Below are 23327 nucleotides of genomic sequence, written 5' to 3'. Positions count from 1 at the left end.
CTTTCTACCGTCATTGTCCATCCTTCCTTTACCACCCGCTGCGACGATTCGAATCATCTACATGTCCCAGCCTATGCGATATCGTATCTTCGCGGGTTGCTCAGGACAGTCGGGCCCGTAAATGCCAACTTTCGTGCTGCATTCGACTTCTCAAAAAGCTCATCCTCTTCGTTTGGTAGGGGAAGCAGCAACAGCATCGACAACATGAACGACGACGACTCGGATCATATAACTGGCGGTTTTGTAGAGTCGCAGCTATTGTGGAAGAACGCGACTGATTTCTGGGCTGTGTTTGGGTGGGCATGCCGATGTGCTGCTGAGCACCCCCAGCGGTGGCAATACTGGCGGGTGTGGCTCGACTTCGTCATTGAGGCAATGGAGCGGGACTGGGACGAGAGGCTCTCGAAAGATATTGCATCTGGGAAGACGAGCAAAGGGAAGTCTGCGCCTGCGTATCCCCTTCTCAGAGAGAGCTTGCTCGTGACGTTTTTGGCGGATCTGGAAAGACAGAGGAAGAATATTGAAAGAGAGGTTCTAAGAGCCTTATTTGCATTTTGCAACGACAATTCAGCCACTCACCTTTACTACAAGGAGGTTTTCAAGAAAGAGACCGCGACTATCAAATCCCAAAATAAGCGCAAGCGGGCAGACGCTGTGGTGGACCTCGAAAATGATAGGTTCGGGGACTACTTTGACGACTACGATTACGACGACTATGATGATGATGATGTTGATGCAGATGGTCAGGATGAGATCTCTGCTTCAGCTTCACGTCCGAAGAAAAAGGGAAGAAAACACAAGAGTGAAACCGCGATATCGTCTTTCAATCTTACAGACACTGTTGCTGAATCGATCCCTCTTCGGCTGCGTATCTTCCGGTTGCTTTCGGCAGCAGCGTATTATATCTCTGACGTCTTCATGCCCGTCGACGAACTCTATGAGAAATTTACTGACGAACTCCGGAAGCTCCCTCTTCCGGTGTTCCGTCTGTTCATTCAATCCCACACATCGATTCTCCCCCGAATGGTTCAGGTCACTCTCCTTCGTGTCGTAGCTAATAATCTCCTTCCTCATAACAAGCCAGACCCGGCTGAGGTAGACCCAAACCACGGCTCTTGCTCGGACCTGACCCAGTTGATCATGACTGAGTGCTATCTGCCGTTTGCGGCAAAGTTCACTAACACAGAGGATAACGCCAAGTTGTCAATGACTCTTGAGAGCCTCATGTGGTACTTATTTGACCAGATTGAGATCCAATACTCAGATGAGCTGTGTAATGCCGTGGAAACAGGCATTAGGGCTAGGGAGGGAAGAATACCGCGAAGGGCCGGGAGAATGAGTGCTGCGGACAAGCAGGCCAGGGAAGCCCTCGCCAGGTCAGCAGAGAACTTGAGGGCTTTGCTTGATGTTCTTGCTGCCGCGGCCAAAAAATAAGACGTGATAGGGTCAAGGTTGACTATCAGGTATCAGGTATTGGGAGTTGGTGTATCACCGTCAGAAGGGGCTGTTGGAGCTTAATTTGTGCGGCATTTTGATACCCTGTTATGGATCTCGTAAATGGCAAGGTGGTAATTACATCCATAGGGACTTGGTTGCTGAAGTCTTCATGAAAGATTGGCGGTTACATGGGCAGGCGTCTTCAGGACTTGTATAGATTAGGCTAGGCAACAAAGCATGGGACATGGCTGTATAGGTTCGAATGCTTTGAAATAGGCTCTATCCAGGTAGCTTGGAAAATATAGTCATAGCGACCAAGAAATGCTGCAATCGATTGTGAATGGCTTCGGAATCGAATTCTAAAAGACTTTCATTCTGGTCACTGCTGTCGCTAATAAGTGACGCATACTCTTCGCTAATTGGATTCAATTTATACACGTGGGTAGTAGTACACAGGTATCGCTAACGCTGCTTGTCACCATCACAGGTTAGGAAACAGACTTGGCCTGCATCCTTAAAATCATGATCAAACAATCTCCCAACGTCGCTCAATGCCAAAGTCAGAGCCACTGTCAATTCTTTGGCCGAGCAGTTGGTTTCCATGACTCTGGCTGCCACGTCTCCCCGGGCCCTGTCCCTTTCCCGGACTGGACCTGCTTCCACGGGTCCGGACAACCGGCTTGTGCCGCCGCAGCAGCCGCAGTGGCCTTCTCCCTCTTCCTCCTGGCCTCGACCGCCGCCTCCTCGGTCTTGCGCCAGGCCTCTTCCCGTTCCTCTGCCGCCTCCCAATCACGATCGCCGACTGTGCCACGTTGTTGGGGCACATTCTCCTGGAAGGTCTCGCCCCATCGCCAGCGCTTGATGTCGAGCTTGGTTAATGTGTCCTGTTCGGGCTGCATAGGCTGTGCATCAAGAGTAGGAGCACCGGCAGAGGCAGAAACTGAGGCAGGAGGAGGAGTAGTGCCGAAGGTATTGGCGAAAGCCTGCCCAGCCAGGGCCGCTAGGGGCGATGAGGGTGTCGCGGGGGCGTCCGTCAGCTTGGGCTTTGCCTCCCACCGGGCGTCAGCCAACGCCGCGAGCTGCCTGATGCGAGTCTGGCGCTCGACGTCGGCTAGCTGCTCCGCGATGGAAGGCGGATCGCGACGCGTATGTCGTAGCCACTGGTGCCAGGCGGGCGATACCTTGACATCGCCGTGGTGTGTGCCCCGTGGATACTGTACTATGCGACGATAACGACTGCCCGGGCCGGGTGTCTGCCCCCGAAGGAGAAACTCCCAGTAGGTATTACCAGAGAGATCGAAGCCTGGGGTAGTGTTAGTGGGGCAGTGAGGGGCAGTCAGGGGGAGGAAGGATGCTGGCGAGGGAGATCGAGGAGTGGGGGGTGGGGGGTGGGTTGGGTGAGTTAGACGCACCAACAAGGAACTTGCGCCTCCAGGGTAAGCGTAGCATCTTCCATTTGTACCATAACCGCCGAAGCGGGGAGACGGAAGATGGAATATGGGACGACATTGGGTCGACTCTGAGTTAATACTTGAAAACCGGACGACTGGACCGAAGAGAGTCAAAGTCGCTTTTGCTTAAGTAAGGGTCGTCAGGAGGAAACGAAGGAAGGATTGGCTGCTTGAAGAGCTGGAACACACCGTCAGAGCATTTATCTGTCTTCAGCAGTTCGTTCCAAAATGTGTTTGCAGTCGGAACCCTGTATCCATCTGCATCTTGTGACCTTTGATTAACAGTTTTTTTTCTCTTGCAGCTCGACTTGCGCGTTGAAGTGACGTCGTGCCAAGCCGGGACAGACCGCAACCGACCCGCAGCTGCGTAAGGCCCCTCAGCCTAATCCAGCCACGAGATGATGCTCCACCAGCCCCCACCAGCCTCTTTCGGCCCGGTCTAGGTCTTGGCTCCTGCCAAGCTGCACCCCACGCGAGCCGGCGGGGTCGGCAGGTGGATTCCGCGTCCGTATCGAGGCGTATCGTTAATTACATTAATTACGCATATTACAACACGAAGGCCGCGAGATTCCATGGCATGCCATGCGGATTAAATTGCCGTTCATTGACGAGCCACGATTCAGGAGATGCCCTTGAGCAATTGCCATCCGCTATTTGATTTCCTACAACCCTGTATATCTTCCTAGGGCGACCGAGCATCCAGCATCTTCATCCCCCCATGCGACGTTCGCGAGCAACAACAACGACGACGACCTGACTATCGACTGTGACGAGATTGATTTGCTGTGATAGTGTGTCAGCACCGGCTGCATCGCCGTCGGTCGATTCCATCCAATTCAAGTGTCATTTCAACCCCGCGACGGTGGCTGGAGTCAGAGACCACTGCGGCAGTCTGACGCAAGCGAGCCTGATACATAGATAGCTACTTACCACTCACCACTCCCACTCACTCCTCTCGCCCCGGCCCCCCCCCATCTCGACTTGATTAAACTCGGCGAACAGCTGCTCTCGCAGCACCGCTAGCCCGCATCTGGCGGCATCGCCAACCATGGCGTCGGTGACGTCGCTGGACAACGACCTGCGCAGGCTGCGCCTGGAAAAGTACACGCCTGCAGCTGCCAACGAAGCCAAGCAATGGATTGAGAGCGTGCTAGGCACCCGCCTTCCTGGCAATGACCTGCTCGACGGCCTGAAGGATGGCGTGGCCCTGTGCAAGCTGGTTAATCTCGCCATTGGACCTCCTGGCGTCAAGTTTAAGCAGTCGAATATGCCCTTCGTCCAGATGGAGAACATCTCGCAGTTCCTGCGTGCCTGCCAGCTCCCGCCCCTGAGCCTGCAGCAGCACGACATGTTCTTGACCGTCGATCTGTACGAGCGAAAGGACCCTGCCCAAGTTCTGCAGTGCATTGGCGCCTTCAGTCGGGCCGCCAATGCCATTAATCCGACGGCGTTCCCTACCGTGATCGGCCCCAAGAGCTCTCGCGCCGGCCTCGTGAGCCCCCAGTCTACCGGCTCGGTTGCTGCTCCGATTGGGTCCACAGCCGGATCGCGCACCCGTGATGTCTCCGGATCTAGCAGCGCATCCAATCTCTACGCCAAGTCGTCTCTTGCCTCGTCCAAAACCGGCGATTCCGGCTCAGGCCGGCCGCGGAGTCCTGGAAAGTTTGGGACAAGCCCCCCGCCGCCCGTCAGCACCTGGAGCAAGAGAGAGGACGAAGTTGTGACGGCTCCAGCCTGGAATATCGCCCAGTATGGGTACATGGGCGGCGCGAGTCAAGGCAACCTCGGCATCTCGTTTGGTGGCCGTCGACAAATCACCAGCCCTGGGCCGTATGTGCCAACTTTGGCTGAGAAGGAGAAGAAGAGGAAGGAGAAAGAGGCAGAAGAGGCACGAAAGCGGAAGGAGGAGGAGGAACGACGAAAGAGAGAGATCGAGGAAGAGGAAAGGCGAGCCAGAGAAGAAGAGGAGCGCAGATGGGAGGAGGAAACACTCCGTCTTAGGGAAGAAGAGAGGAAGAAGCTCGAAGAGGAAAAGAAGCGCTGGGAGGAAGAAGAGCGGCAGTGGAAACTGGAAGAGGAACGCAGACGCAAGGAAGAGGAAGAAGCTGAGGCCCGACTGCGTGCTGAGCGAGAGAAGGCTCGCAAGCAAAGGAGCAGTGGTCAGCTTCGTGGTCAGTATCTCAGCAAGTATCAAGAGGAGGAAGAATTGGAGAACAAGCGACGGATACGAGAGCTGGAGAGGCAGCTCGAGGAAGCTCGGAGACGCGAGGCCGAGTATGAAAGAGCAAGGCAAGAGAGATTTGGGCGAGCTGGGCTCAAGGCAGACGAGCGAAAGGCGCGGTCTCGCTCTCGGAGCCGGCCCCCGCCGCAGTCACCGGGAGTCGCTAGGCAAGACTCGTGGAGCGTGCGCGACGAGGCCAAATTTGTCTCGACCCCCGTGCTGCTGCGGGAGAGACAGCAGGAAGAGCTGGCTAAAGCCGCCATACAGTCGCCACGCCCTCTCCCAGACCCGGCAGCACTTCCCACAGCGGCCAAGCTTAAGCCACACAAAACAGGGGGCGTGGAAGCCTTGACGCCGCCGGCGCCTGCTCTCCCGCTCCGCAAGCAGCACACCGGCTCGCGTCCGCTGCCCGACCCGACCATCTACCCACCAACCTCACCGGGGCAGCAACCCCATGCCAGAGCAACTTCCCCTCTCCCGTCCCCGAACCAAGCCAAGTTGGCGAGGCCGAGCCCTTTCGCCCCTCGCAGCCCGCCCCAGCCCGGGGACCAGGAAGTACCCAAGACAACCTATGCCCGCGAACTGGGCTTCTCGGCTGACGACGAAAGCCAGCGCCGTTCCGGCACACTGACATCCTCGCCAACTAAGAAGGGCAGCTGGGCATCTAAGTCACTCCTGGAGCGCGAGATGGAGCTTGAGCGGCAGCGGCAGCGTGAGTGGGAAGAAGCCCAGCGTGAGACGACCCAGTTGAAGGCGAACAACCCAAGCGGCGGAGTTGATGGCATCGGCGGGGGCATCGGGGGACGATGGGATGTGAGTCAGTGGACGGGATACACTGGAGGGGATAATCAGAATCGGGGGACGCAGGGTATCGGGGCGAGTAGGAGGCCGATCGTTGGGCCAAGGCCGCTGCCAGATCCGCCAAAGTAGAATTCAGATGACCATAAGGCAGGATGTTCGGGAAACGGGTGAGTCTGATAGACGTAGCGACTAGGTGATTTGGTAGTAAGAGTGAAGCGGGCAGCGTATACCTAGTTATCTAGTTTTCATTAGAACAGTACGAAATACCTATCTGGCTTGTTTACTGCCTTTTTTTTCTGAAAAAGTAATGCTATCTCAGTTGACTACATCCGTATGTTTACTGTTGAAATACGTCCCTTCCTGCTCTACAATCGTCAAAAGGGCAATGCTTGGGACCTTATCTTGGAAGCCCTCCACATGGTCAAGCAAACATGGAATTCTTGCGGGATGATGGACAAGTCGTTTTCCTTCTGACCGCGATATAGCGGGCTGTATCGTGCCTTGTACAGCTCCTCAAGAGTACTGCTATCCTCGCGTACGCCCCATGCTGCAGCCTCCTCGAAGTCACGCAACTTTACACGTAAACCATAAAACAGAAGGGCATCTCGTGCCGAGAAATCTGCAGTATACACATCTTTAGCAGAGACAGCAGATCATAACCTCGGCCATATCCAGCGCTATTCACAAACAGCAGCCAATAGCGGAAACCTCCTGCTCTGGGCCTGATGTTTGAGGGTGTATTTGCGCAAACACCCAAAGTCTGCACGTTCCAGGTGCAGTGCATGTACGTTTAGCACAACCTCCTCTACGTCATAAAAGTTTGTGATGTGTGGGTGGTCGCCTAGGATCCCATAGACACGAGCCTCATGGAAGACAGACAGTTCTAAGCCAGACTGAGAGTGTCGATCAGCTCAAACTCGCACCGGAGCTGGTGACGTTGAAATTGGAGGACTGCATTGCTGGTGTCACTGGTGATGGAGTAGACGTGGCTGCGTGAGGTGAAGCTGGGATATTGAGCTTGTTTTGGGAGCGTGTCTTATACAAGTGAATATGTTGGCAAGATCTTGTGGGCTCGTTGAAAGAGACATTGTGCGACATTATGCTCTCTCAGTGTGCCTTTCTGGCTCATTTTAGGATGTCCAGGGGTTTTCAAAGTGGTTAATCAGCTAAGCATTAGGGATTAAAGTCATGAACACATCCCAGGACAAGGCCTTCTGAACTGCTACCAAGCACTGTTGGTCTTGAACTGTTGAGATGTCACACTAGTTGTTCTTAACGACTCCGCAACGGTCTGTCTCGATGGTGTTGGGCTTAGGTTAATGAAAGCTTACACAAAGATTCCTTGATGCTGTTGCCAGAGGATTGTTCTGTGCCAAACTTGTTCCTTTCACGCTGCCACGTGTTTCTGCTTCGCCACACTATGTCGATTGCAGGGAAGTGGGAGGTGGGGGGCCGATATCGAGGCAACGCCAGGCAGTGGTTGTTAATAAAGATTGCTTAATTTGCTTGGTCGGTTCGTTTGCACTTCGGTTGGTTGGGGGCCTGTTTGGTTTGCCTGTGCATGCAGGAAACAAGGGGGGGGGTGGTACTAGGAACGGTTGATATATCCTGGAGGTTAAAAACCGATCGCCAAATCTTGGGAACTCAGACCAACCATGAATGCACGACTGTATATGACTTCTTTAGCTTTTCTACCAATTACCCATAGAATGACACAGCCATTTTGACACCGCCCGTTTTCCGTTCTGTGCCTCCATACCTATCATTTCAATACAGAAGTCGGGTTATCCCATTTCACTACCAACTCCTCACCTTTCCGTTTATCCCCAGTAACCTGACACCATTCCACCTATCCATATGATCAAAAAGACGCATAACCACTAACTTACATATAATACAGAGACGTAAGATTCGTGAAAGAAAATGATCAAGACCTAAAGCACATATCCCCGAGCTTAGTGTTGACTGGAGCAATGGGCTTGGGTGGCCTGGCATTGCTGCCATATTTCCACTTGTCAAACCGACTACTATTCCAAGCCTCTGTCACAAACACGGGCTCGCGCTGAGGTGGCAGGCCAGGAACCTTCCCGGTGGAGTAAGGGGTAAAGGGCTTCCTCAACATAGATGTTCCAATCGACGAGATGTTCGACGAGGACGAAGTGCCGCCGCCAGCAGCCTTCACGTTGAACACACCCGCCAGGGGAGTAGCCTTGCGGGCGTCCCTGAGAATCTCACGGAGCTCATCTTCATCGTTACAGATCTGTGCGCGAATGAACCTGATTTCAGCCTCCGGGTCACCCCCGCACTCTGCCTCGCGGAGCTCCTCCATGACCGGCTTGCGCGGGACGTAGTGAATGCCGTCCAGCTTTGGCGCGTACTTCGGGTCTGGCTCGATATTCTCATCTAACCGAGCCAAATCACCTTTGTCAAGTAGCGTATGGATGTCGATACTCTCGCCTGGGGGGATTGGGTTAGGGTTGCTCGGTGTGACGCAATCCATGTCAACCTCCTTGCGCAGAACATGGTCGATATCCACTGAGCTGAAGAAGGCACAGCTCTGTGGAAGGTCGTGGATGCCAACCTGCTGAGCAAACATGCAACGCGTCCAGAGGTTGGCAACCTGAAGCGCCATCGCGGCACGGTATTTATCGTGTTCCTGAACAAGATAGCGGATTTCATCGTGGACCGTGATGGCCAGGCGTGCAGCCAGGTTGAAACGCCGGATGAGGTAGTCCATGGCCACAATCAGCAGGTGTAGATAGTCCACACCGCTCGACTGGATGGCCCAGTTGATGCGCGAGGTGAGGTATCCTCCCTTGCGGATGAAGCGGCCCAGCAGGGCTTCGGTGATGCCGGCACCGAGGACGGGGGTGCGTGGCCGTTCCTGCTCAGCAAATTCTTCCAACTTGTTAAAAACAAATGACTCGGTGCCTCCACGCCAGAAGGGGCGCTTGTACAGCACTTTGCGATTAGTCTTGGTGCCTTTAGTGCTTGCGTAAAGCTTGCTGGCGATGTCCATCGTCTCCTGCTCGCTCAAGCTCGGGTTGAACTGCCGCAAAAGCTGGGCCGCGAATTTGAGACCGGCGCCGTATATGCGGCCGTAGTTGAAAACCTTGGCATCGTTGCGAGTAATGCCCAGAATTGATGCTGTTCGGCTATGCAGATCCGTCCCAGCAGCCTTCGTGCCTTCGAGCGTCATGAAACCGATGGCATTGCCGCCATGGAGTCGGAAAGTGGCATCCCCAACCACCGAGGCAATCCACAGCTCTTCAGAGTCGACATCAGCGCCAACAAAGACATATCCTGGCGGCGCGCGAACCATGGCCTTGAGCTCCGACCCGACACGATTCTTCTTGGCATTTGAGGCCGTCAACCAGGTGTTCTCGACCGCACGGCGTGTAATGGTACCCATAGGAATAACCTGAGGCAAAATAAAGCCGCAGACCGAGGTCTCATTGGGATGTTTTTCATCGCTCGGTTGTGGCTGGGAAGGCTTTGGAAGGGCGGTAGTCATGGACGGAGGTAATTGGTCTTCATAGACCACCATCTGGGACATGATCCGGTCTCTCGCACTGATCCAGTACGAGCAAGAGGCGTTCATCTCGAGCGCCTCTTTTGCATACGGATATTCGGACGACAAGGTTCCCTTTTCAAAATAAGAGAGATAGCCCTTGGCCATCGGGTTGACACACCGAGCTGTGGGACCATCCTTGTGCGGTAGCTTGAAGTAGACATGGTCCATGTCTTCCCTCAAGTGCTTGTCTGCCTCATCCGGGAACTCACAGGGAGTCATCAACTTATCCTCGTACTTTTTACTCTGACCGCGGGGAACTCGGAAAGTCCAGCCATGGGCGTTGGACCAAAACAGTGGATGGCCGTCCCAGGACAGGCGCAAGAGTAGTGGTGCTATCCGTGTTCGAACGGTAATGTTGATTGGGGAATCATTGGTTGCGAACAAGTCCTTATACCACTGAGGCATTCCTGGTTTCTTTTGCCTCGCTGCGGGACGTGGTGGGTCGCCCTTCCGTTTTCCTTTGACCATCTTGATCTCCTGGCCCGACCAGTCCAGCTGCTTCATCCAGGGATCGTTTTGATAAACTTCGGGCTTGTCCTTGATTTCCAGTGCTTTCTCGGCCAGGAAGATCAGGCGCTCCTGAACAGCATCGGAAAGTCTGTGGTATGTGGCTTCGGCGTTGGCAATGTAGGCATCCCAAGATTTATTAACAGGCAGGATCACGGACGCGAGGTGGCGGAGCGCCGCAAAACTGACAGGATGAGGACAGGTACTGAGAAAGTTGGGGAACACCGCCTTATAGACGCGATGCGTGATGTCCGTATCGATCGCGCAATATGTGAGAAGTTCGTCCAGCTTGGCCAGCACACCATCTCGGTCCAGCTCTCCGAAGGAATCGCGGAGTTCTTTCTCGATCGTGATATCAAGATGGAACTGGGCAACATCACGGAGGGAGTTGATAGAGCTCCTCTCAACCCACAACTCCTCCTCTTCAGCGGTAAAGGCGCCATTATTGAGTAAATGAACAAGTTCGAGGTTGTTTGACTCTTTAGCGATCTTATCTCGCAGCTCCCTGTTCTTCTTCGCCTTCATCCACGTCGGCCGCTGTTGAGAACACATACCGTTGACAGCGACGTGGAGGGACATGGTATCAAGAAAGCAGTTCCTCGACTGCTGCAGACTGTACTCCTCCAAGATCCTGGCCCTATCGAAACCGATATTGTGCCCAACAATCACCCGCTCCTTGGTCGGGTCGCCAAGAGGGACCAGCTGGTGGTCGTTGTCGGTTTCTTTGAGCAGCCATGGCGACAGCCATGCGTACCACGCTTCGGGGGTGGCAGCGCAAGCCATGACGGCAAACGGGCTCTCCTTCCACATGACCTCAGTGTCGAAAGACAGCAGTTGGCCTTCGGGGGCATCGACGCGTTCTGTGCGTCCATCGGGGTAGTACTTTGTCCATCCACTTTGGCGCACCCATGACTTCGGCATTGGCGGCAATGACTTGTTGGCAAACTCCTTGGCGAGCGTGAGAAATGGCTCGGCGCAATCAACACCGAGCTTGTAGAAGTGCTCATCGAGGGTCTCGCCAGCCAATGGCGGAAGATCAAAGGCGATCGGAGGGTTCTTGTCGGTGTTCTTGCCGAGCAGGTCATGACGTTGCAGATGGTCGCGCGCAAGCTCAATCAATTTGGGGGATGGAGGGCACGTGTTTCCGCGGGGAAACAGCTGCTGATAGATGCGGTCGCTCAACTGTTGGACGCCAATCTCGTTGAAGCGAGGCTGGCAGGGGAGAGCGAGGCTTTTGCGATTATCATCGCCTCTGTTGTCGCTGGCGATGGCGCCTGTAGACTGCCACCGGCGCGACGTCAGCAAGGGGAAGTGTCTACTTGAACTGCAGACGACGTGGTGGTGTCGCCTAAGACGGATGAAGCCCGCGACCGGCGCATCTCGTCCTCGTCCTCGTCCCGGAAGGCTATGGGTTCGAATGGAAAGCAGCATCCTGGAAGTAGAAAAAAAAAAAAGTCGAGACAAGAGACAAAAGACAAGACAGCGTCGCGGCTCAAGGCATGGTAGCTTGTTGCGCAGCCAGGGAGTCCTGATCCAGGTCGAATGTAAAGATTCGACTGGTCCTATCAGGAACAGAGAAAAAATCCAAAGCGGTCGTGCTGTAAGCTTTCTGCGGGTCACAGAGATTCTGGAAATCGTCCCCGCAGCTGTAATTTGTCGCTGATGAAACTGCCAAGCATCATAGGTTCTTTGTTCGCCCTCTGGAGCTCCGACCCTGGCTGCAGATCCGATGACTAAGCAGAACCAAATAGTTACCGGGTCTTGGCGGAGACCGGTCGACATACGGTTAAAGTTTACGGTAAGATATGATTTTTACCATCAAAGATCGTACGCGGTAACAGGACGAGTACATCGGTCTCCACGACCACTGTTATGCTTCGCTAAACAAAGAACATGAAGAATCAGATATCTTCTCTCTCATGTGGAAATTCTGCTCTTTGTTAGAGGCTAAGCTTTGGAGTGTTGGTATTAGTCAGTTAGCTCATTAGTGTTGCCAGACCGCAACGAAGTGTCATCCAGATGAAGTCTCACGGCGCGCTTGTCGCTCTGTTCATTTATTGAAGATGATTCAACACTTCTACATTCGGATTGCCTCAAGCTGCCACATCATTCCTCCAACCTAGCCAATCTTATGCTAGCAGCTGCCATCAAGTGTAGGTCTTTGTATTTTGACGCTGCCATTGGGGGACTGGCCGGCATGTCCAGGATAGGAACTCCAATCGTCTTACTTCAGGGCACAAGTCAGCTTACGCATTCAGCCCAACCTCAGAGCCTTGCCTTGGCAATAGCATGATTTTTGAGGAGATTGTGCTGGAAAGAAGGCTTAATATTCAATGATAATGAAGTCATATGGCGCAAACTTAGCCCTCTGCAGGCAAGCTGTGCTGTCATCAGGAGGTCTCACAGCAAACCTTTTGTTTGTTTCTTGGGCAGTCATCCGCAGTCTTGACCTCCTTCGAAAAAGCACTCGCCTAATCATCATGACCACCTTTGGCGACATATTCTCAAGTATACCGCTCCCCACTGAAACGAAGATAACCCCAGGCGATCCCTCACAGAGGGCGGGAGTGCCCCGGCCACGAGAATCAATCATCGCCTTTCTCATCACTAATGCTGTCATTACCGTTGTCGGTCTCCTCGTTGGATCCAGGCCCTGGTTGTATATGTAGCAGTGACGTTCTTGATTTTGATATGCTCACCGCCCGTTGTGCGCTTGATGATGTATCCGCAGAGGGCATTAGCCGCGAGGTTCATGCTGACGATGGGGACCCAGTCGTACAAGTACACATTTTTCCTCCCAGGTTTTGCTAGTTTGTGGCAAGTCAAGCGGTGAACAGTCTAAAATTGCTCTTTCTGTCACGACTGCCGCAGCATGGCTGGTCAGCATCAAGGACGAGCATCTTTGGATCTACTCCTGGGTGGCCAACGATATGTAGAGTTGCTATTGCAGACAATAAAGCCTGCTGAATCATCATTGCTGGCATAAGGCACTGTGATGTGCAAGTCATTTGGTTTCAGGGCATCAGTGCTGGCTTAACCGCTGCCTCTGCTGGCTCCACGGTTTGGATGTGACACAAGCATCTTAGATTCCCGCCAAAGTTAATGAATACCATTTGTGACAATTCAAAATAGAATCATATAGAAACCCACAAGCTTCAAGGTCGGAGTCAAGCGAACCCAGTGCAGTCACGACAATGGCAGAGCCAGCCAGCACCACCACCGTCGTGCTATCAGTGGCCAAGTCAACCATGCAGTCATACCAGTGGCAAACTCAGCCAGCACCAGCATAACATTGACCGAGTTAGCAAGCATGGTATTCGCAGCCTGAAAGGAATAAGACACGATAGCAAACCAGAAAAGAAATTCCGCTCCGATACTAACTTATCAGTACAGGAGGCCTCTTAAGGATCGCCTCAGTAGGATATGCCAGGTTCTGGTTCTTCTGGGCTATCATGCTCAGCAAGGGCGGAGGTTTTAATAAGTCATCCGTCTTTGGATCTTTAAGAGTATCCAGATATTGACTCAGTGTGCTCCTATCAAGTTGATGTCCCCCGAAACTCCATACGCAGATGGCTCTTCGGATTTTTTTCCCTCCGTTTTCGGTATGTTAAGTTATTTGATTGCAACGGGTGCCAATCTGATTGTAGCCAAAGGTTTTTACAGAGGGTTTTTTTTTGGGAGGGAGGGCTTCAGACATGAACTAGATCAGGGAAATCTAAACAGTGGAAGATACACGTACACACGAAGCCCACATTTCTGGAGCTAATCAGACACAGCAACAGACAGTATTAGAATATACATACTTTATTGCAGACCTCTAGACGGTGAGAAAATCTAGTCACTGGTTAGCTACTAAGATCAAGCGCTATTCAACTTTGGGATTGGTATGATCCATAACAAGACTGCTAGTGTAATAACTTTTGGAATGATGGGAAGAATACTGAAGGTGAAGGGGTTTGGCCCGAATAGGAGTGAGAATGGCAAGAACCAGAAGTGCAAGAAAACTCCATAGGACCGAGTGATTCAATGGTGTCATACATTCTTCGGCTGGAGAGAGTGGTCCATTCTTTAGGCTGAATGAATGAAAGCTTTCAGCCTCTATACCTCCTGGGAGTCTGGTATATAGATTATAAGTGGGCATTTGAATGGCAAATAAAGTGTCAAGCATTGTTTCAGGATTATCAGTTCTGCTAACCTGCAATTGACAAGCATTTTGCGAGGTAAATATTTACCTCATTCAGTTCATGCCTAGATTAATGTGGCACAGGATTGAGGACAGTCCGCGATGCATTTGTCCTTGGTGTAAAAACATATCTGTTACTGTTTTCACCTGCTCCTCCTTCGCTTCTGCAGTCGGAGGTTAAGGAGCTTCTCTATGTTTTGCACCATAACGGTTGCACCTGCCAAAGTCACGGTACACGGTACACCTCTGGTGATACCTCTGGTGATACCTCCTCCTACGGGATCATTTACTTTTCACAAGTAGTACTCTGCAACTATGGAAATCAATTTGGATCCAACTTTTCTGACCTAACCGCTTAGACTTCAACTGTTGTCCTCATCAGAATCTACCAGTGAAGTTGTTCTCATGTTTATGTCCAGACAGTCACCCAGAAACCAACAGTTAAAGCGATATTGTGACTGTACCAAGGTTTGATACGTCAGACATCAACACATTGCGAAGATTCTTCACTTATCAGCATTGTTCTTGAACTAAAGGGCTTCTAACCCTGAGTTAATCTCCGGAAGTTCAGTGGCAAGTACAAAAAGTTGAAAGTGACGTGCTGTTGCTGAGAAGACTCTTCTGGGCCATGATTGTGTAACCAAAATTACGGCAGTGAATCGGAGAATGGAACACACATTTTACATTTTACATGTTCGTACTGGACATTTTGCCTTCGCTTTGACCTCCCCCCCCCCTTTTGTTTACATTTCGGATCCCCGATTCGTCCAATCTTGCTTTTTTTTTTTACCCGCTTGAACATCCCTGGCTGACTTTACTCATTTATAGACAATCGTCTTTCCAAATTTTTTGAGCTTCCTACTGCAAAAGCGCTACTTAGGTCATTATTTCTTTCACATTGACGATTCGAGTCACCGACTAACCAAAAGGTTTCTTGTCAACCAGTCCGCCCAAGGCCTGGTTACCCGGGCAACTAACATCGCAGATTTAGACCCACATCAGGCCCATGAAGGCGGTGTCAGGTGGCAGAAAGCAAGACCCCTATGACGTTGGTAGCATTCGCGTCTTCCTCGAGTCTAATATAACCCCGCCCTCCCAGTGGCTCGGTCTCTTCCTCGACCAGACCGTATTACGATTATTTCGTACGTCGACGGAACCGGAGTTCTTGCTTTCGCCAGTTTTCGGATCGCGTTCTTCTAAATTTCTTTTCTTTTTTCAATTAGGCGCAATATCAGAACAACCGTCACCATGTATGCTTTTTCGGGTCGCTTTTCCTCTTCGGCTGGCAACGCCGCCCAGCAGTCCGGCCAGCAGTCGTTCGGCAATATTTCTGGCCGGATGATGCGGAATACCGCACTCGCCCAGGCCATGGGCCATGATCCGACGTTTTTCGAATCCAGTCGGACGATTTCGCCTGCTTCGGGCAGCACCAAACGGAAGCGCGAGGATGCGGGAGAAGACGGCCGTGCCATGGATGACGAGGCACTTCTCAACCAAGACGTGGTCGATTTGGTTGATACCGACGAAGTGCCCGCAGGACTCCTGAAGCCCAAGGAGTATACTAAGCTCAGCGGCTTCCAGTGTGTAATCTGCATGGACAAGTGTACCAACATTACGGTCACGCATTGCGGTGAGTAACCTGTTCCAGCCCTTTCCTCCCCTTCGCCTAATGAGTCTGGATTACGTAAAGAGCTGTAGTCTAATACTGTGGCATAGGCCACTTATTCTGCTCTGAGTGTTTGCACTCCGGACTAAACATTCATCCCAACAAGCGCGTCTGCCCAGTCTGCCGTCAAAAGATTGACAAGCTGCCACAGAACGGGCGCTTCGGACCAAAGGCTAAGGGCTACTATCCTCTCGAGCTCAAGTTAGTCTCGAAGAAGATGCTTGCGAAGGGAGAGACCAGCAAGGCAAAAGGCGGCACCGTCGTCTAATGGCTGTTAGAAGCGATGGAAATACTGACTGGCAAGAGGGAGATCAGATGATGGTGAACTCTTTGACGAGGACCAAAAGTGCTTGGTACTTCCCTGGGAAGCAAGTCCGAAAGGCGAGTCGGTGGTATGGTGGACATAGGATGCCACCGACCACAATGGCCATCACTGATGGGAGTGGTGATGACCAGTTGCCGGGCATCTGCGAGATGCTCGCAAATCTTCTCCTGGATAACGACCCGATAGCGGACGTGCTTGCTAATCAGCTCGCCTTACTCCTATCGAAAATAATGACGGTATGCTCATCCTTTTGGACGAGATGGAAGAGGACTACGATATGGATCTCTAAAAAGAGAAGAGGACCAGCGATCGATCCGGCGTTGACTTTTTCTTTTCTTTCCATTGCGTTTTTAAGCACAGCGACTCGGATTGGGCTTGGATTGTGTTTGGCGATCTTGACGGTTTGCCTTTGGACTTCCAGACGTTACGATTGCCATCTATCAGCCTTTACTTACCACATCAGAGTTCATCTAATTCGGCGACGTCCACACTCGTTGTCAACTCCTAACCATACACTTTCCAACCAACTTGTCTTTGATTCTCGTTTCGGCGACTCTGGGAGTTTATTCACTCTTCGACAACCTTCATTACAGACTCGATCTTTATTTTGATATATATTTTTGGGAGCCCTCATTGCGAGAAAGGCGTGAATGCGATTCTTGCAACTGAATCCGTTTTCTTGCCATTCGTCTTTTCACCAACATCTATTATCCATGATAAGGCCTCCCTTCAGCAAGAATGTCCGATAACACCCATTCTTTTTGCAAAATGACTTTTCAACGCTCGCTTTCGCTTTCTTCTCTACAATTACCCTGTCTCGGGGTACCAACGACATTCCTTCGTTAAAGTCAACTTTCGACACCATTATTTCTTGACACTCAATTCCATGTCAATTCAGACAAAAATATCAACATCCTGAGTGCATGAAATTCGAATTTGCTCTTCTCGGATTGGGACTTTTTATTAAAGAACGGAATCGGCATGTGGATCGTGATTTGGGATGGTTTCGGTCAAGGCGTTTTCGGACGGCATGACAAAGGCGTTAGGGTAGATCGCGCACACCAGGGGACATGGGACACGCTAGGGGTATCGGGAAATGGGAAGCCACTTGGGAAGGGAACTGGAAAGGGCTATATCTGGTATTAGGTCGCTTGATTACGGGTACGCTACTGTGAAGGTCAGTAAAAAACGGGAATGGCCGAGATTTCGTTTCAGAGGCTGTCAATCCGCTCATCAGTCAAGCATCTTGATGTTATGATATTAACTCCGGTGACTTGACTGCAAGCCTGGCAAGGAACATATCGGAGATGTGATATGACAACTGGTAAGCGCTGTCAGAACTACTAGGTGACGAATAGGACCAGAATGAAACCAAACATCGAAAGCAACACTTGATTACTTGTTGCGTCATCAAAAAGTAATATCCCGTACTTCCCTTTACACTAGAGTAGGTAGGTATTTCGTAACCACATGCCTTACATCTATCCCCCCTCAAGCAACAACAAAGATCACCGACTCCCTATCGCCCGATCACACAAGTCCCTGGTCTAATGGAAGAATGTTGTGTGCGCCCGAGGCTGCTCACTTGGGACTTGTTCGGATTCGTACTATGACAACAAGTTAGCTCCTTATTTCCAGGGAAAGAAAGAAAGAAAGAACGTAGTGATGAACTGGAGCGGAACATACCTCCAAGAACCCCGTCGCAGTGATCAACAACATAAACGCCTCCGCCAGTTCCTCAATCCTCTCCTCTAGCGCCTGCTGCGCAAGAATCTCGTCCCTCCTCGTCATCGTTGCTGTTGATCCGCCATTGATACTGCTGGCGAGGCTGTTGCCCACGACGCCGCCCCCGATGCCCGCGTTCTTCTTCAGCACGTGCACAACCAGCCCGCGATGCTGAGTCAGGAACTTCCGCCCCTGCACGATGTTGTGAGCACCGCGCGCCGTCACCGCTGCGCCGACAACGCGTGCTAGGGCGACGAGCAGGGCATAGTGCCGCTCCAGGGCAACCACACGGGGCACGCCGCTCTCCGAGTCGACTTCGACGAGCTCGGGGTCGGCAGCGAAGACACCTGACTGCTCGAGAGCGCGGAAGAGATTTGCCTGGAGGACGTACTTGGCTCCCTGGCGCGTCTGGCACAGCTGCAGGAGGAGAGCCAGCTTGGCGGAGGTGTATTGTTGTGAGGGGGAGGCTGGGATTGGTAATGAGGGAGAGGCGTTGGTAGAGAGCGACGGGTCGAAAGTGCTGCTTGGAGCGAGCCACTCGTTGAGGATTTCTTTGAGCGAGTCGACCAGCACGCCGATGAAGTTGAGGCGGTTGAGCGCGTCGATGATGGGGCAGTCGACATCGGCTGGAGAGACCCCGGCAGCGGAAGAGGCACGCGAAGTGTGTACGAGCGCATTGAGCAGGATCATAGCGGCCGTCTGGCAGGTTGTGTCGCTGCCGTAGGCGTCGTCGCAAATGACGTTGAGCAGACGGTCGCCGTATAGGGTGATCGCCTTAAGGGTTCGAGCGCGCGCATTGGTAACACTGCGGGTCGGGCCGATGGTGCTGCTGGCAGGGGTTGCAGCGACGGTAGCGTCGTTGTCCACGACGGCGGTCAGATAACGGTAGCAGATACTGTAGTACAGGGACCGAAGCTCAGGAGTGCCCGAACACTGGCTGATGGCGCTCAAGCAGAGCTGGAACAGCTGGAACAGTTTGTCGCCGATGAGATTTCCAACGGTGAACTGCTCCCTGTCCAAACCTGCGTCGCTATCTTGGGAGAAGTCAAGCTTCCAGAGTAGCACCTTAGCAACCCGAGCCAGCTCAAAGGCTTCGTCCGATTTCAGAGAGCTGAAGGCCTCCAGCGTTGGTAAGATGGCTTGGAGAGCTTGCAGCAAGAACGCCATTTTAGGCGTGCTCTTGAAATCGTTTGACTCAATCATCACGAGCAGCAAATTAGCCCAGGCTTGGAGCAAGTTCAGCCTTGCTGTCAATAGCAGATTGGCACGGTTGCGGACAGTGAGCCACTCGATCAGCACTTTTTCTTCAAGCTCAACTGTTTCTAGGAACTCCGGAGTGGCCAGCTGCGAGTGCTCATACTCCTTGCGCTTCAGCGCAAGAATCTCTTGAGCCTTGCGGATGTCATAGTGCACTCCAGCATACTTGTGCTCCAGGATGCACGGTCCCAGATCGAGGTCCTTCAGGTAAGTAAAGTGCGGAGAAGGAATTTCCTCCCACTTGTAGTCGGTGTTGATGAAATCAAAGAAGTCGAAAATGCTGGGGATGGTAAGCGGCGCCTCCTCGTCAACAAAAATCTGACCATTCAGGGCGTCGAAGATTTGCCGCTTGATGGACGGTATCCGGTTCTGAGAGACGCTGCACAGCTCCTTGCCGATGTACTCAAAGATAGCCGCTCGTGAGGCGAGATAGTCGATATAGGCCAGAGAAGCATCTGAGAGCAGGAACTCGCAACCTGTGACCAGCTGGCCATCCCAGGGCAGCTGAGGCTGGATCTGAACTTCCCTCAAGAGCATGTGGAAGAGGAAGTTAGTTGCCCGTAGCTCGTCCATGACCAGCGACGCCGATAGCGGTGACTTCCACAAAAGCTGTAGAATACGCAGAACTCGGTACTTAAGCGTAACCAGATACCCGCGCATACCCTGCTCTTCCTCGGACACCGTAAGCGTGATCAAGACATTCAGAAGGCTATGGAATAACGACTTCTGCATGTCAAAGGGGCCTTTGGGCTCGATGCCAAGCTTGCTAAGCTCGCAGTGGAAGCCCAACAGCTGGTGAGCAATCGTTGGCTGGTCGGGAGTGGCCCGTAAACACGCATAGAGAAAGTCCAAAATGGCGAGCTTGACCCTGTAGTTCTCTCCTGACGCGGCAAGGGCCGGATCGAGAGTAGCCATGATACTCGCAGAAAGCGAGGCGGAGATCGTCTCTCCCTCGCCGTTCCTCTCGAGCTGGACAATGGCCTTATTGCGATGGCCGAGGCGGCCGGAGTCGGGACTCCAGGCGGAAAGAATCCGGCTGGATGTTGAGATCTTCTCGAGCAGCTTCAAGCAGGCCAGCGTCAGCTCGGCGTGACCCAGGTTGCAATACTTACCCAGGTCAACCACCAAGGACAAGTGGCTGAGAATGCCGTCCTCGAAGGCGCTATAAGCTGCATTGGCGACTGGCTTCCGCCGCACACCCGCTTCTCCTTGATACCGGAGGACTTCCGGTCGCACCAGGTGCAGGTACGTCTCTTGAAGCTCAAGCGCTTTGATCATAACTTGGATGGCCCGGAGGATGGACACAACCAGCGGGGAATCAGGGGACGCGCTGCCTAAGCTGATCGGGTCTTGATGAATGGTGTTGATTAGGGACGTGATGACTTTCTCATTGAAAAGCCATTCCATGACACGGCTGAAGGGATGAAGGCGCACGTACGTGGCCAGGTTGGTCGCAGCCATAGCATCGTCAATGGAAATGTTGCTCTCATGGCCCAGAACAATGAGATCCTCGTTGAAGGTGACCAGGCAGACCATAACAAAGTCCAAGCAGCTCAGGCGCAGAATCCGGAGCTGCGAGGGATCAGAGATGTCCTTGGTCCTGTTGGCAAAGACATCGAAGACAAAGTCAACATACGGCTCGATACCCAAGGTTCGAATGCTCGACCCCAACCACTCCGGGAACGGCACCGAATCGTTTAGGCTATTCAAGCCTTCTGGTGGCACCAACAGAGTGGTGAGAAGCTGAATAAAGGCATTTGACTGTTCGAAGCCGGTGCCAAACTCCCTAAACATCATTTCCATGCACTCCTGAGGACCGGGTGTCTGGCCGAGGAAGGATATCCTCTGGGGCGCCCCCTGAGAGCCAGGGAGGGAACTAAATGGATTGGTCATCCACGCCTCGACCCATCTCCACATCGCGTCTAGTTCTTCGTGCGTCTTTCGAATCATGAGGGCTTTGAGAACATAGAAGATGCAAGCGCGGAGTCGATGCGGGATAACTCCGACGGAGAGCTTGAGGATGGTGTCGACCAGGTTGAAGTCTTCATCCATGATCAGCCGCTTGCGAGCGATTTCACTTTCGGTAGCGAGCTTTGCAATGAGCCGTAGATAGCACTCCAACATCAGGGCCGACTCGGGCTCGATCTCAGCAGGATCCGCGCCGGGCCGGCCGGGACGGTGCATAGAAGCCTGGGGCGGATTGGGCCTCTCGGAGCAGACCTTCGTGGTGAAGTACTCCAGCTCCTTGAAGATCTGGCTCCATGTCAGAGACTGTGAGCGCTTCATCTTGCCGGACGCCTGGTGACCCTCATCGAGAAGGAAGTTGTGAGCGGCGGTGGCGCATTCCTCATTGTCAGCTAGACACCGAAGCATCTCACAGAACGCGCTGACGAGCGGTGTCGACGCGCGCCTGGACGCCCATTGCAAGAAGCCGGCAAGGTTGCTATCTGGATCTTCCCAAAAAGACATGGCCGCGTCTGGTCTGCCTTCATAGGCATAGGAGATGATGATCAAGAAGCGCTCCAGGTCCATATCTTGCTCGTGGTTCGGCCTCAGCTGTCGCTGCTCGTCTTCTTCTGTCCTTAGCTTTCGAAGGACATCCGGTAGGTTCGAGATGGTCGCATCGACGAAGCCTTCCAAGTGCACCATCAAACTATGCTGCAGGAAGTGGCTGAAAGGGAAAGGTTCAGAGGGCAGAGATGGAATCTTGCGCTGCAACCACTGACGCGCCCCCAGCTGTGATGGATCCTGCCATTCTTGAGCTTTGCAGTCAGCGGCTACGGATAAGATGAAGTCAAAAGCGCCCTCTTTTAGCGCGTCCAGGAACTGTTTCGTCCTCTGTTCATCCTCCTCATCTAGGTTGATGCCCCGGAGGTCCTGAACCGTGTCGTCCAGATAGAAACCATTGTGCTCGGCTATCCACCAAGCGCGGACAGCAGCCCCGAGAACCGGCAGAGCCCAAGAGTCCTCATCGCCCCCCTTACAGATAAAATCGTTCAACCTGCGCGCTTGTTGGAGGTCACCCATCCCCTCGGGCGAGCCGAACTCGGTGATGTACGCGGCTAGGACTGGGATCAGGTGAATCAGGAAATGGTCATACTTATCCCATTTCCTAAGGATTTTGATGAAATCTTGGAAGTCGGCGATCGTGGCGTGGTGTCTTTGGACAGCCGCGTGCAAGATGGAAGCCAAGCACTCGTGCTGCTCGACAAGGCTTAGCCGTGAGAAGTCCAGAGTTTCCTGGTTGTCCAAGGGCCTGACGAGGCTGGCTTGTTGCAGCATGTTCCGGGCGTTGGCCTTGTCGGCCATGCACTGAAGCATGGAGCGTACACCCTTCATCGCCTCCATGCATCTTGGAATGAACTTCTTGACCTGAGTGGGCTGATTTTCTTTGTTCCTTTCCCAGGGAGGAGGGATCCCAAAGATCTTGTCCTCAGCCGCGACGCCGAACGACTCCTGCAATCCCGCGTCGATGTCTTCGTCTGCTGCTATCTCGAGTATTAGGCGCATGCAATCAAGGAGGTACTTCCGCTCTTGATGGAAACGAATCACGCCGCATTCCCACAGTGGACGGCTCTGGGTCTCGACATCTCCCTCCGCATCACAGTCGATGAGAATCCGCGCAGACTCCTTTTCGTTGAGGTCGAGCTCGTCGGCGAGTTTTAAGCAGTCGTTTACGAAATCTTCGTTCAGGGAATACTCTTCCTCCCCGATCTTGAGCTTCTTGGGTTCTTTGCAGAAAGAGCGAGTATTAGCAACCTCATTCCTGCGTCCATTGACGGTCGGATTCTGGAAGAAAATGGCTTCTCTTACCTTTCCCCAACGCCTCCCTATCCTTGGTATCTCGCGCAGGTTTCGCTATCAGCGCTTTGAAGGCATCGGTCTGCTCCTCGAGGAGGGTTTCCAGCACCTGCAAGCCCTCAAAACGGTGCTGGCGGACGGCGACCAGCTCCGCATGAAGAGCCTGGAGCGCCTCGAGCTTGCGCAGGTCGGTCATTGTTTGCGAGCCGGAAAAGCGTCTCAGCGCATTCTTTGGAAAGACGCGGCCGTGGGGATTGATGGCCTCAGCGTCAGCTTCGCAAGCTGGCGGCCCCGGCAGGGCTGTTGATGAAAGGGATTGGAACTACGTCTGGGCTGACCCAACGACCGCGACTCTGACTTAATTCGTGTGCTGGTCGCG

General features: G+C 52.9%; 7 protein-coding genes across 7 annotated transcripts; 3 read left to right on the top strand and 4 right to left on the bottom strand.

Moving 5' to 3' along the window:
- Positions 1-204: 204 nt before the first annotated feature.
- Positions 205-1434, top strand: CTHT_0023470 (uncharacterized protein; the record flags this gene model as incomplete). The annotated part of the gene is made up of 1 exon (XM_006692748.1): positions 205-1434. One exon carries the CDS (start codon positions 205-207, stop codon positions 1432-1434), a length of 1230 nt encoding a protein of 409 aa, XP_006692811.1.
- A 575-nt stretch (positions 1435-2009) lies between these two features.
- Positions 2010-2946, bottom strand: CTHT_0023460 (uncharacterized protein; the record flags this gene model as incomplete). The annotated part of the gene is made up of 2 exons (XM_006692747.1): positions 2010-2740; positions 2850-2946. 2 exons carry the CDS (start codon positions 2944-2946, stop codon positions 2010-2012), a joined length of 828 nt encoding a protein of 275 aa, XP_006692810.1.
- A 990-nt stretch (positions 2947-3936) lies between these two features.
- On the top strand, positions 3937-6039 carry CTHT_0023450 (uncharacterized protein; the record flags this gene model as incomplete). Its single annotated transcript, XM_006692746.1, has 1 exon — positions 3937-6039. The coding sequence occupies one exon, from the start codon at positions 3937-3939 to the stop codon at positions 6037-6039; it is 2103 nt and encodes a 700-aa protein (XP_006692809.1).
- A 1798-nt stretch (positions 6040-7837) lies between these two features.
- Positions 7838-11422, bottom strand: CTHT_0023440 (DNA polymerase gamma-like protein; the record flags this gene model as incomplete). Its single annotated transcript, XM_006692745.1, has 1 exon — positions 7838-11422. One exon carries the CDS (start codon positions 11420-11422, stop codon positions 7838-7840), a length of 3585 nt encoding a protein of 1194 aa, XP_006692808.1.
- A 1188-nt stretch (positions 11423-12610) lies between these two features.
- CTHT_0023430 (uncharacterized protein) lies at positions 12611-13445 on the bottom strand (the record flags this gene model as incomplete). The annotated part of the gene is made up of 3 exons (XM_006692744.1): positions 12611-12798; positions 13252-13315; positions 13383-13445. 3 exons carry the CDS (start codon positions 13443-13445, stop codon positions 12611-12613), a joined length of 315 nt encoding a protein of 104 aa, XP_006692807.1.
- A 1977-nt stretch (positions 13446-15422) lies between these two features.
- CTHT_0023420 (uncharacterized protein) lies at positions 15423-16108 on the top strand (the record flags this gene model as incomplete). Its single annotated transcript, XM_006692743.1, has 2 exons — positions 15423-15804; positions 15891-16108. The coding sequence occupies 2 exons, from the start codon at positions 15423-15425 to the stop codon at positions 16106-16108; spliced, it is 600 nt and encodes a 199-aa protein (XP_006692806.1).
- A 1604-nt stretch (positions 16109-17712) lies between these two features.
- On the bottom strand, positions 17713-23144 carry CTHT_0023410 (uncharacterized protein; the record flags this gene model as incomplete). The annotated part of the gene is made up of 3 exons (XM_006692742.1): positions 17713-17772; positions 17852-22878; positions 22961-23144. The coding sequence occupies 3 exons, from the start codon at positions 23142-23144 to the stop codon at positions 17713-17715; spliced, it is 5271 nt and encodes a 1756-aa protein (XP_006692805.1).
- Between the last annotated feature and the right edge of the window lie 183 nt (positions 23145-23327).

The sequence above is a fragment of the Thermochaetoides thermophila genome, assembly GCF_000221225.1.
Source record: "Thermochaetoides thermophila DSM 1495 unplaced genomic scaffold scf7180000011816, whole genome shotgun sequence".
NCBI classification, from domain to species: domain Eukaryota; kingdom Fungi; phylum Ascomycota; class Sordariomycetes; order Sordariales; family Chaetomiaceae; genus Thermochaetoides; species Thermochaetoides thermophila.
The sequence above is the reverse complement of the archived record's forward strand: the minus strand, read 5'-3'. Positions and strand labels throughout refer to the sequence as shown.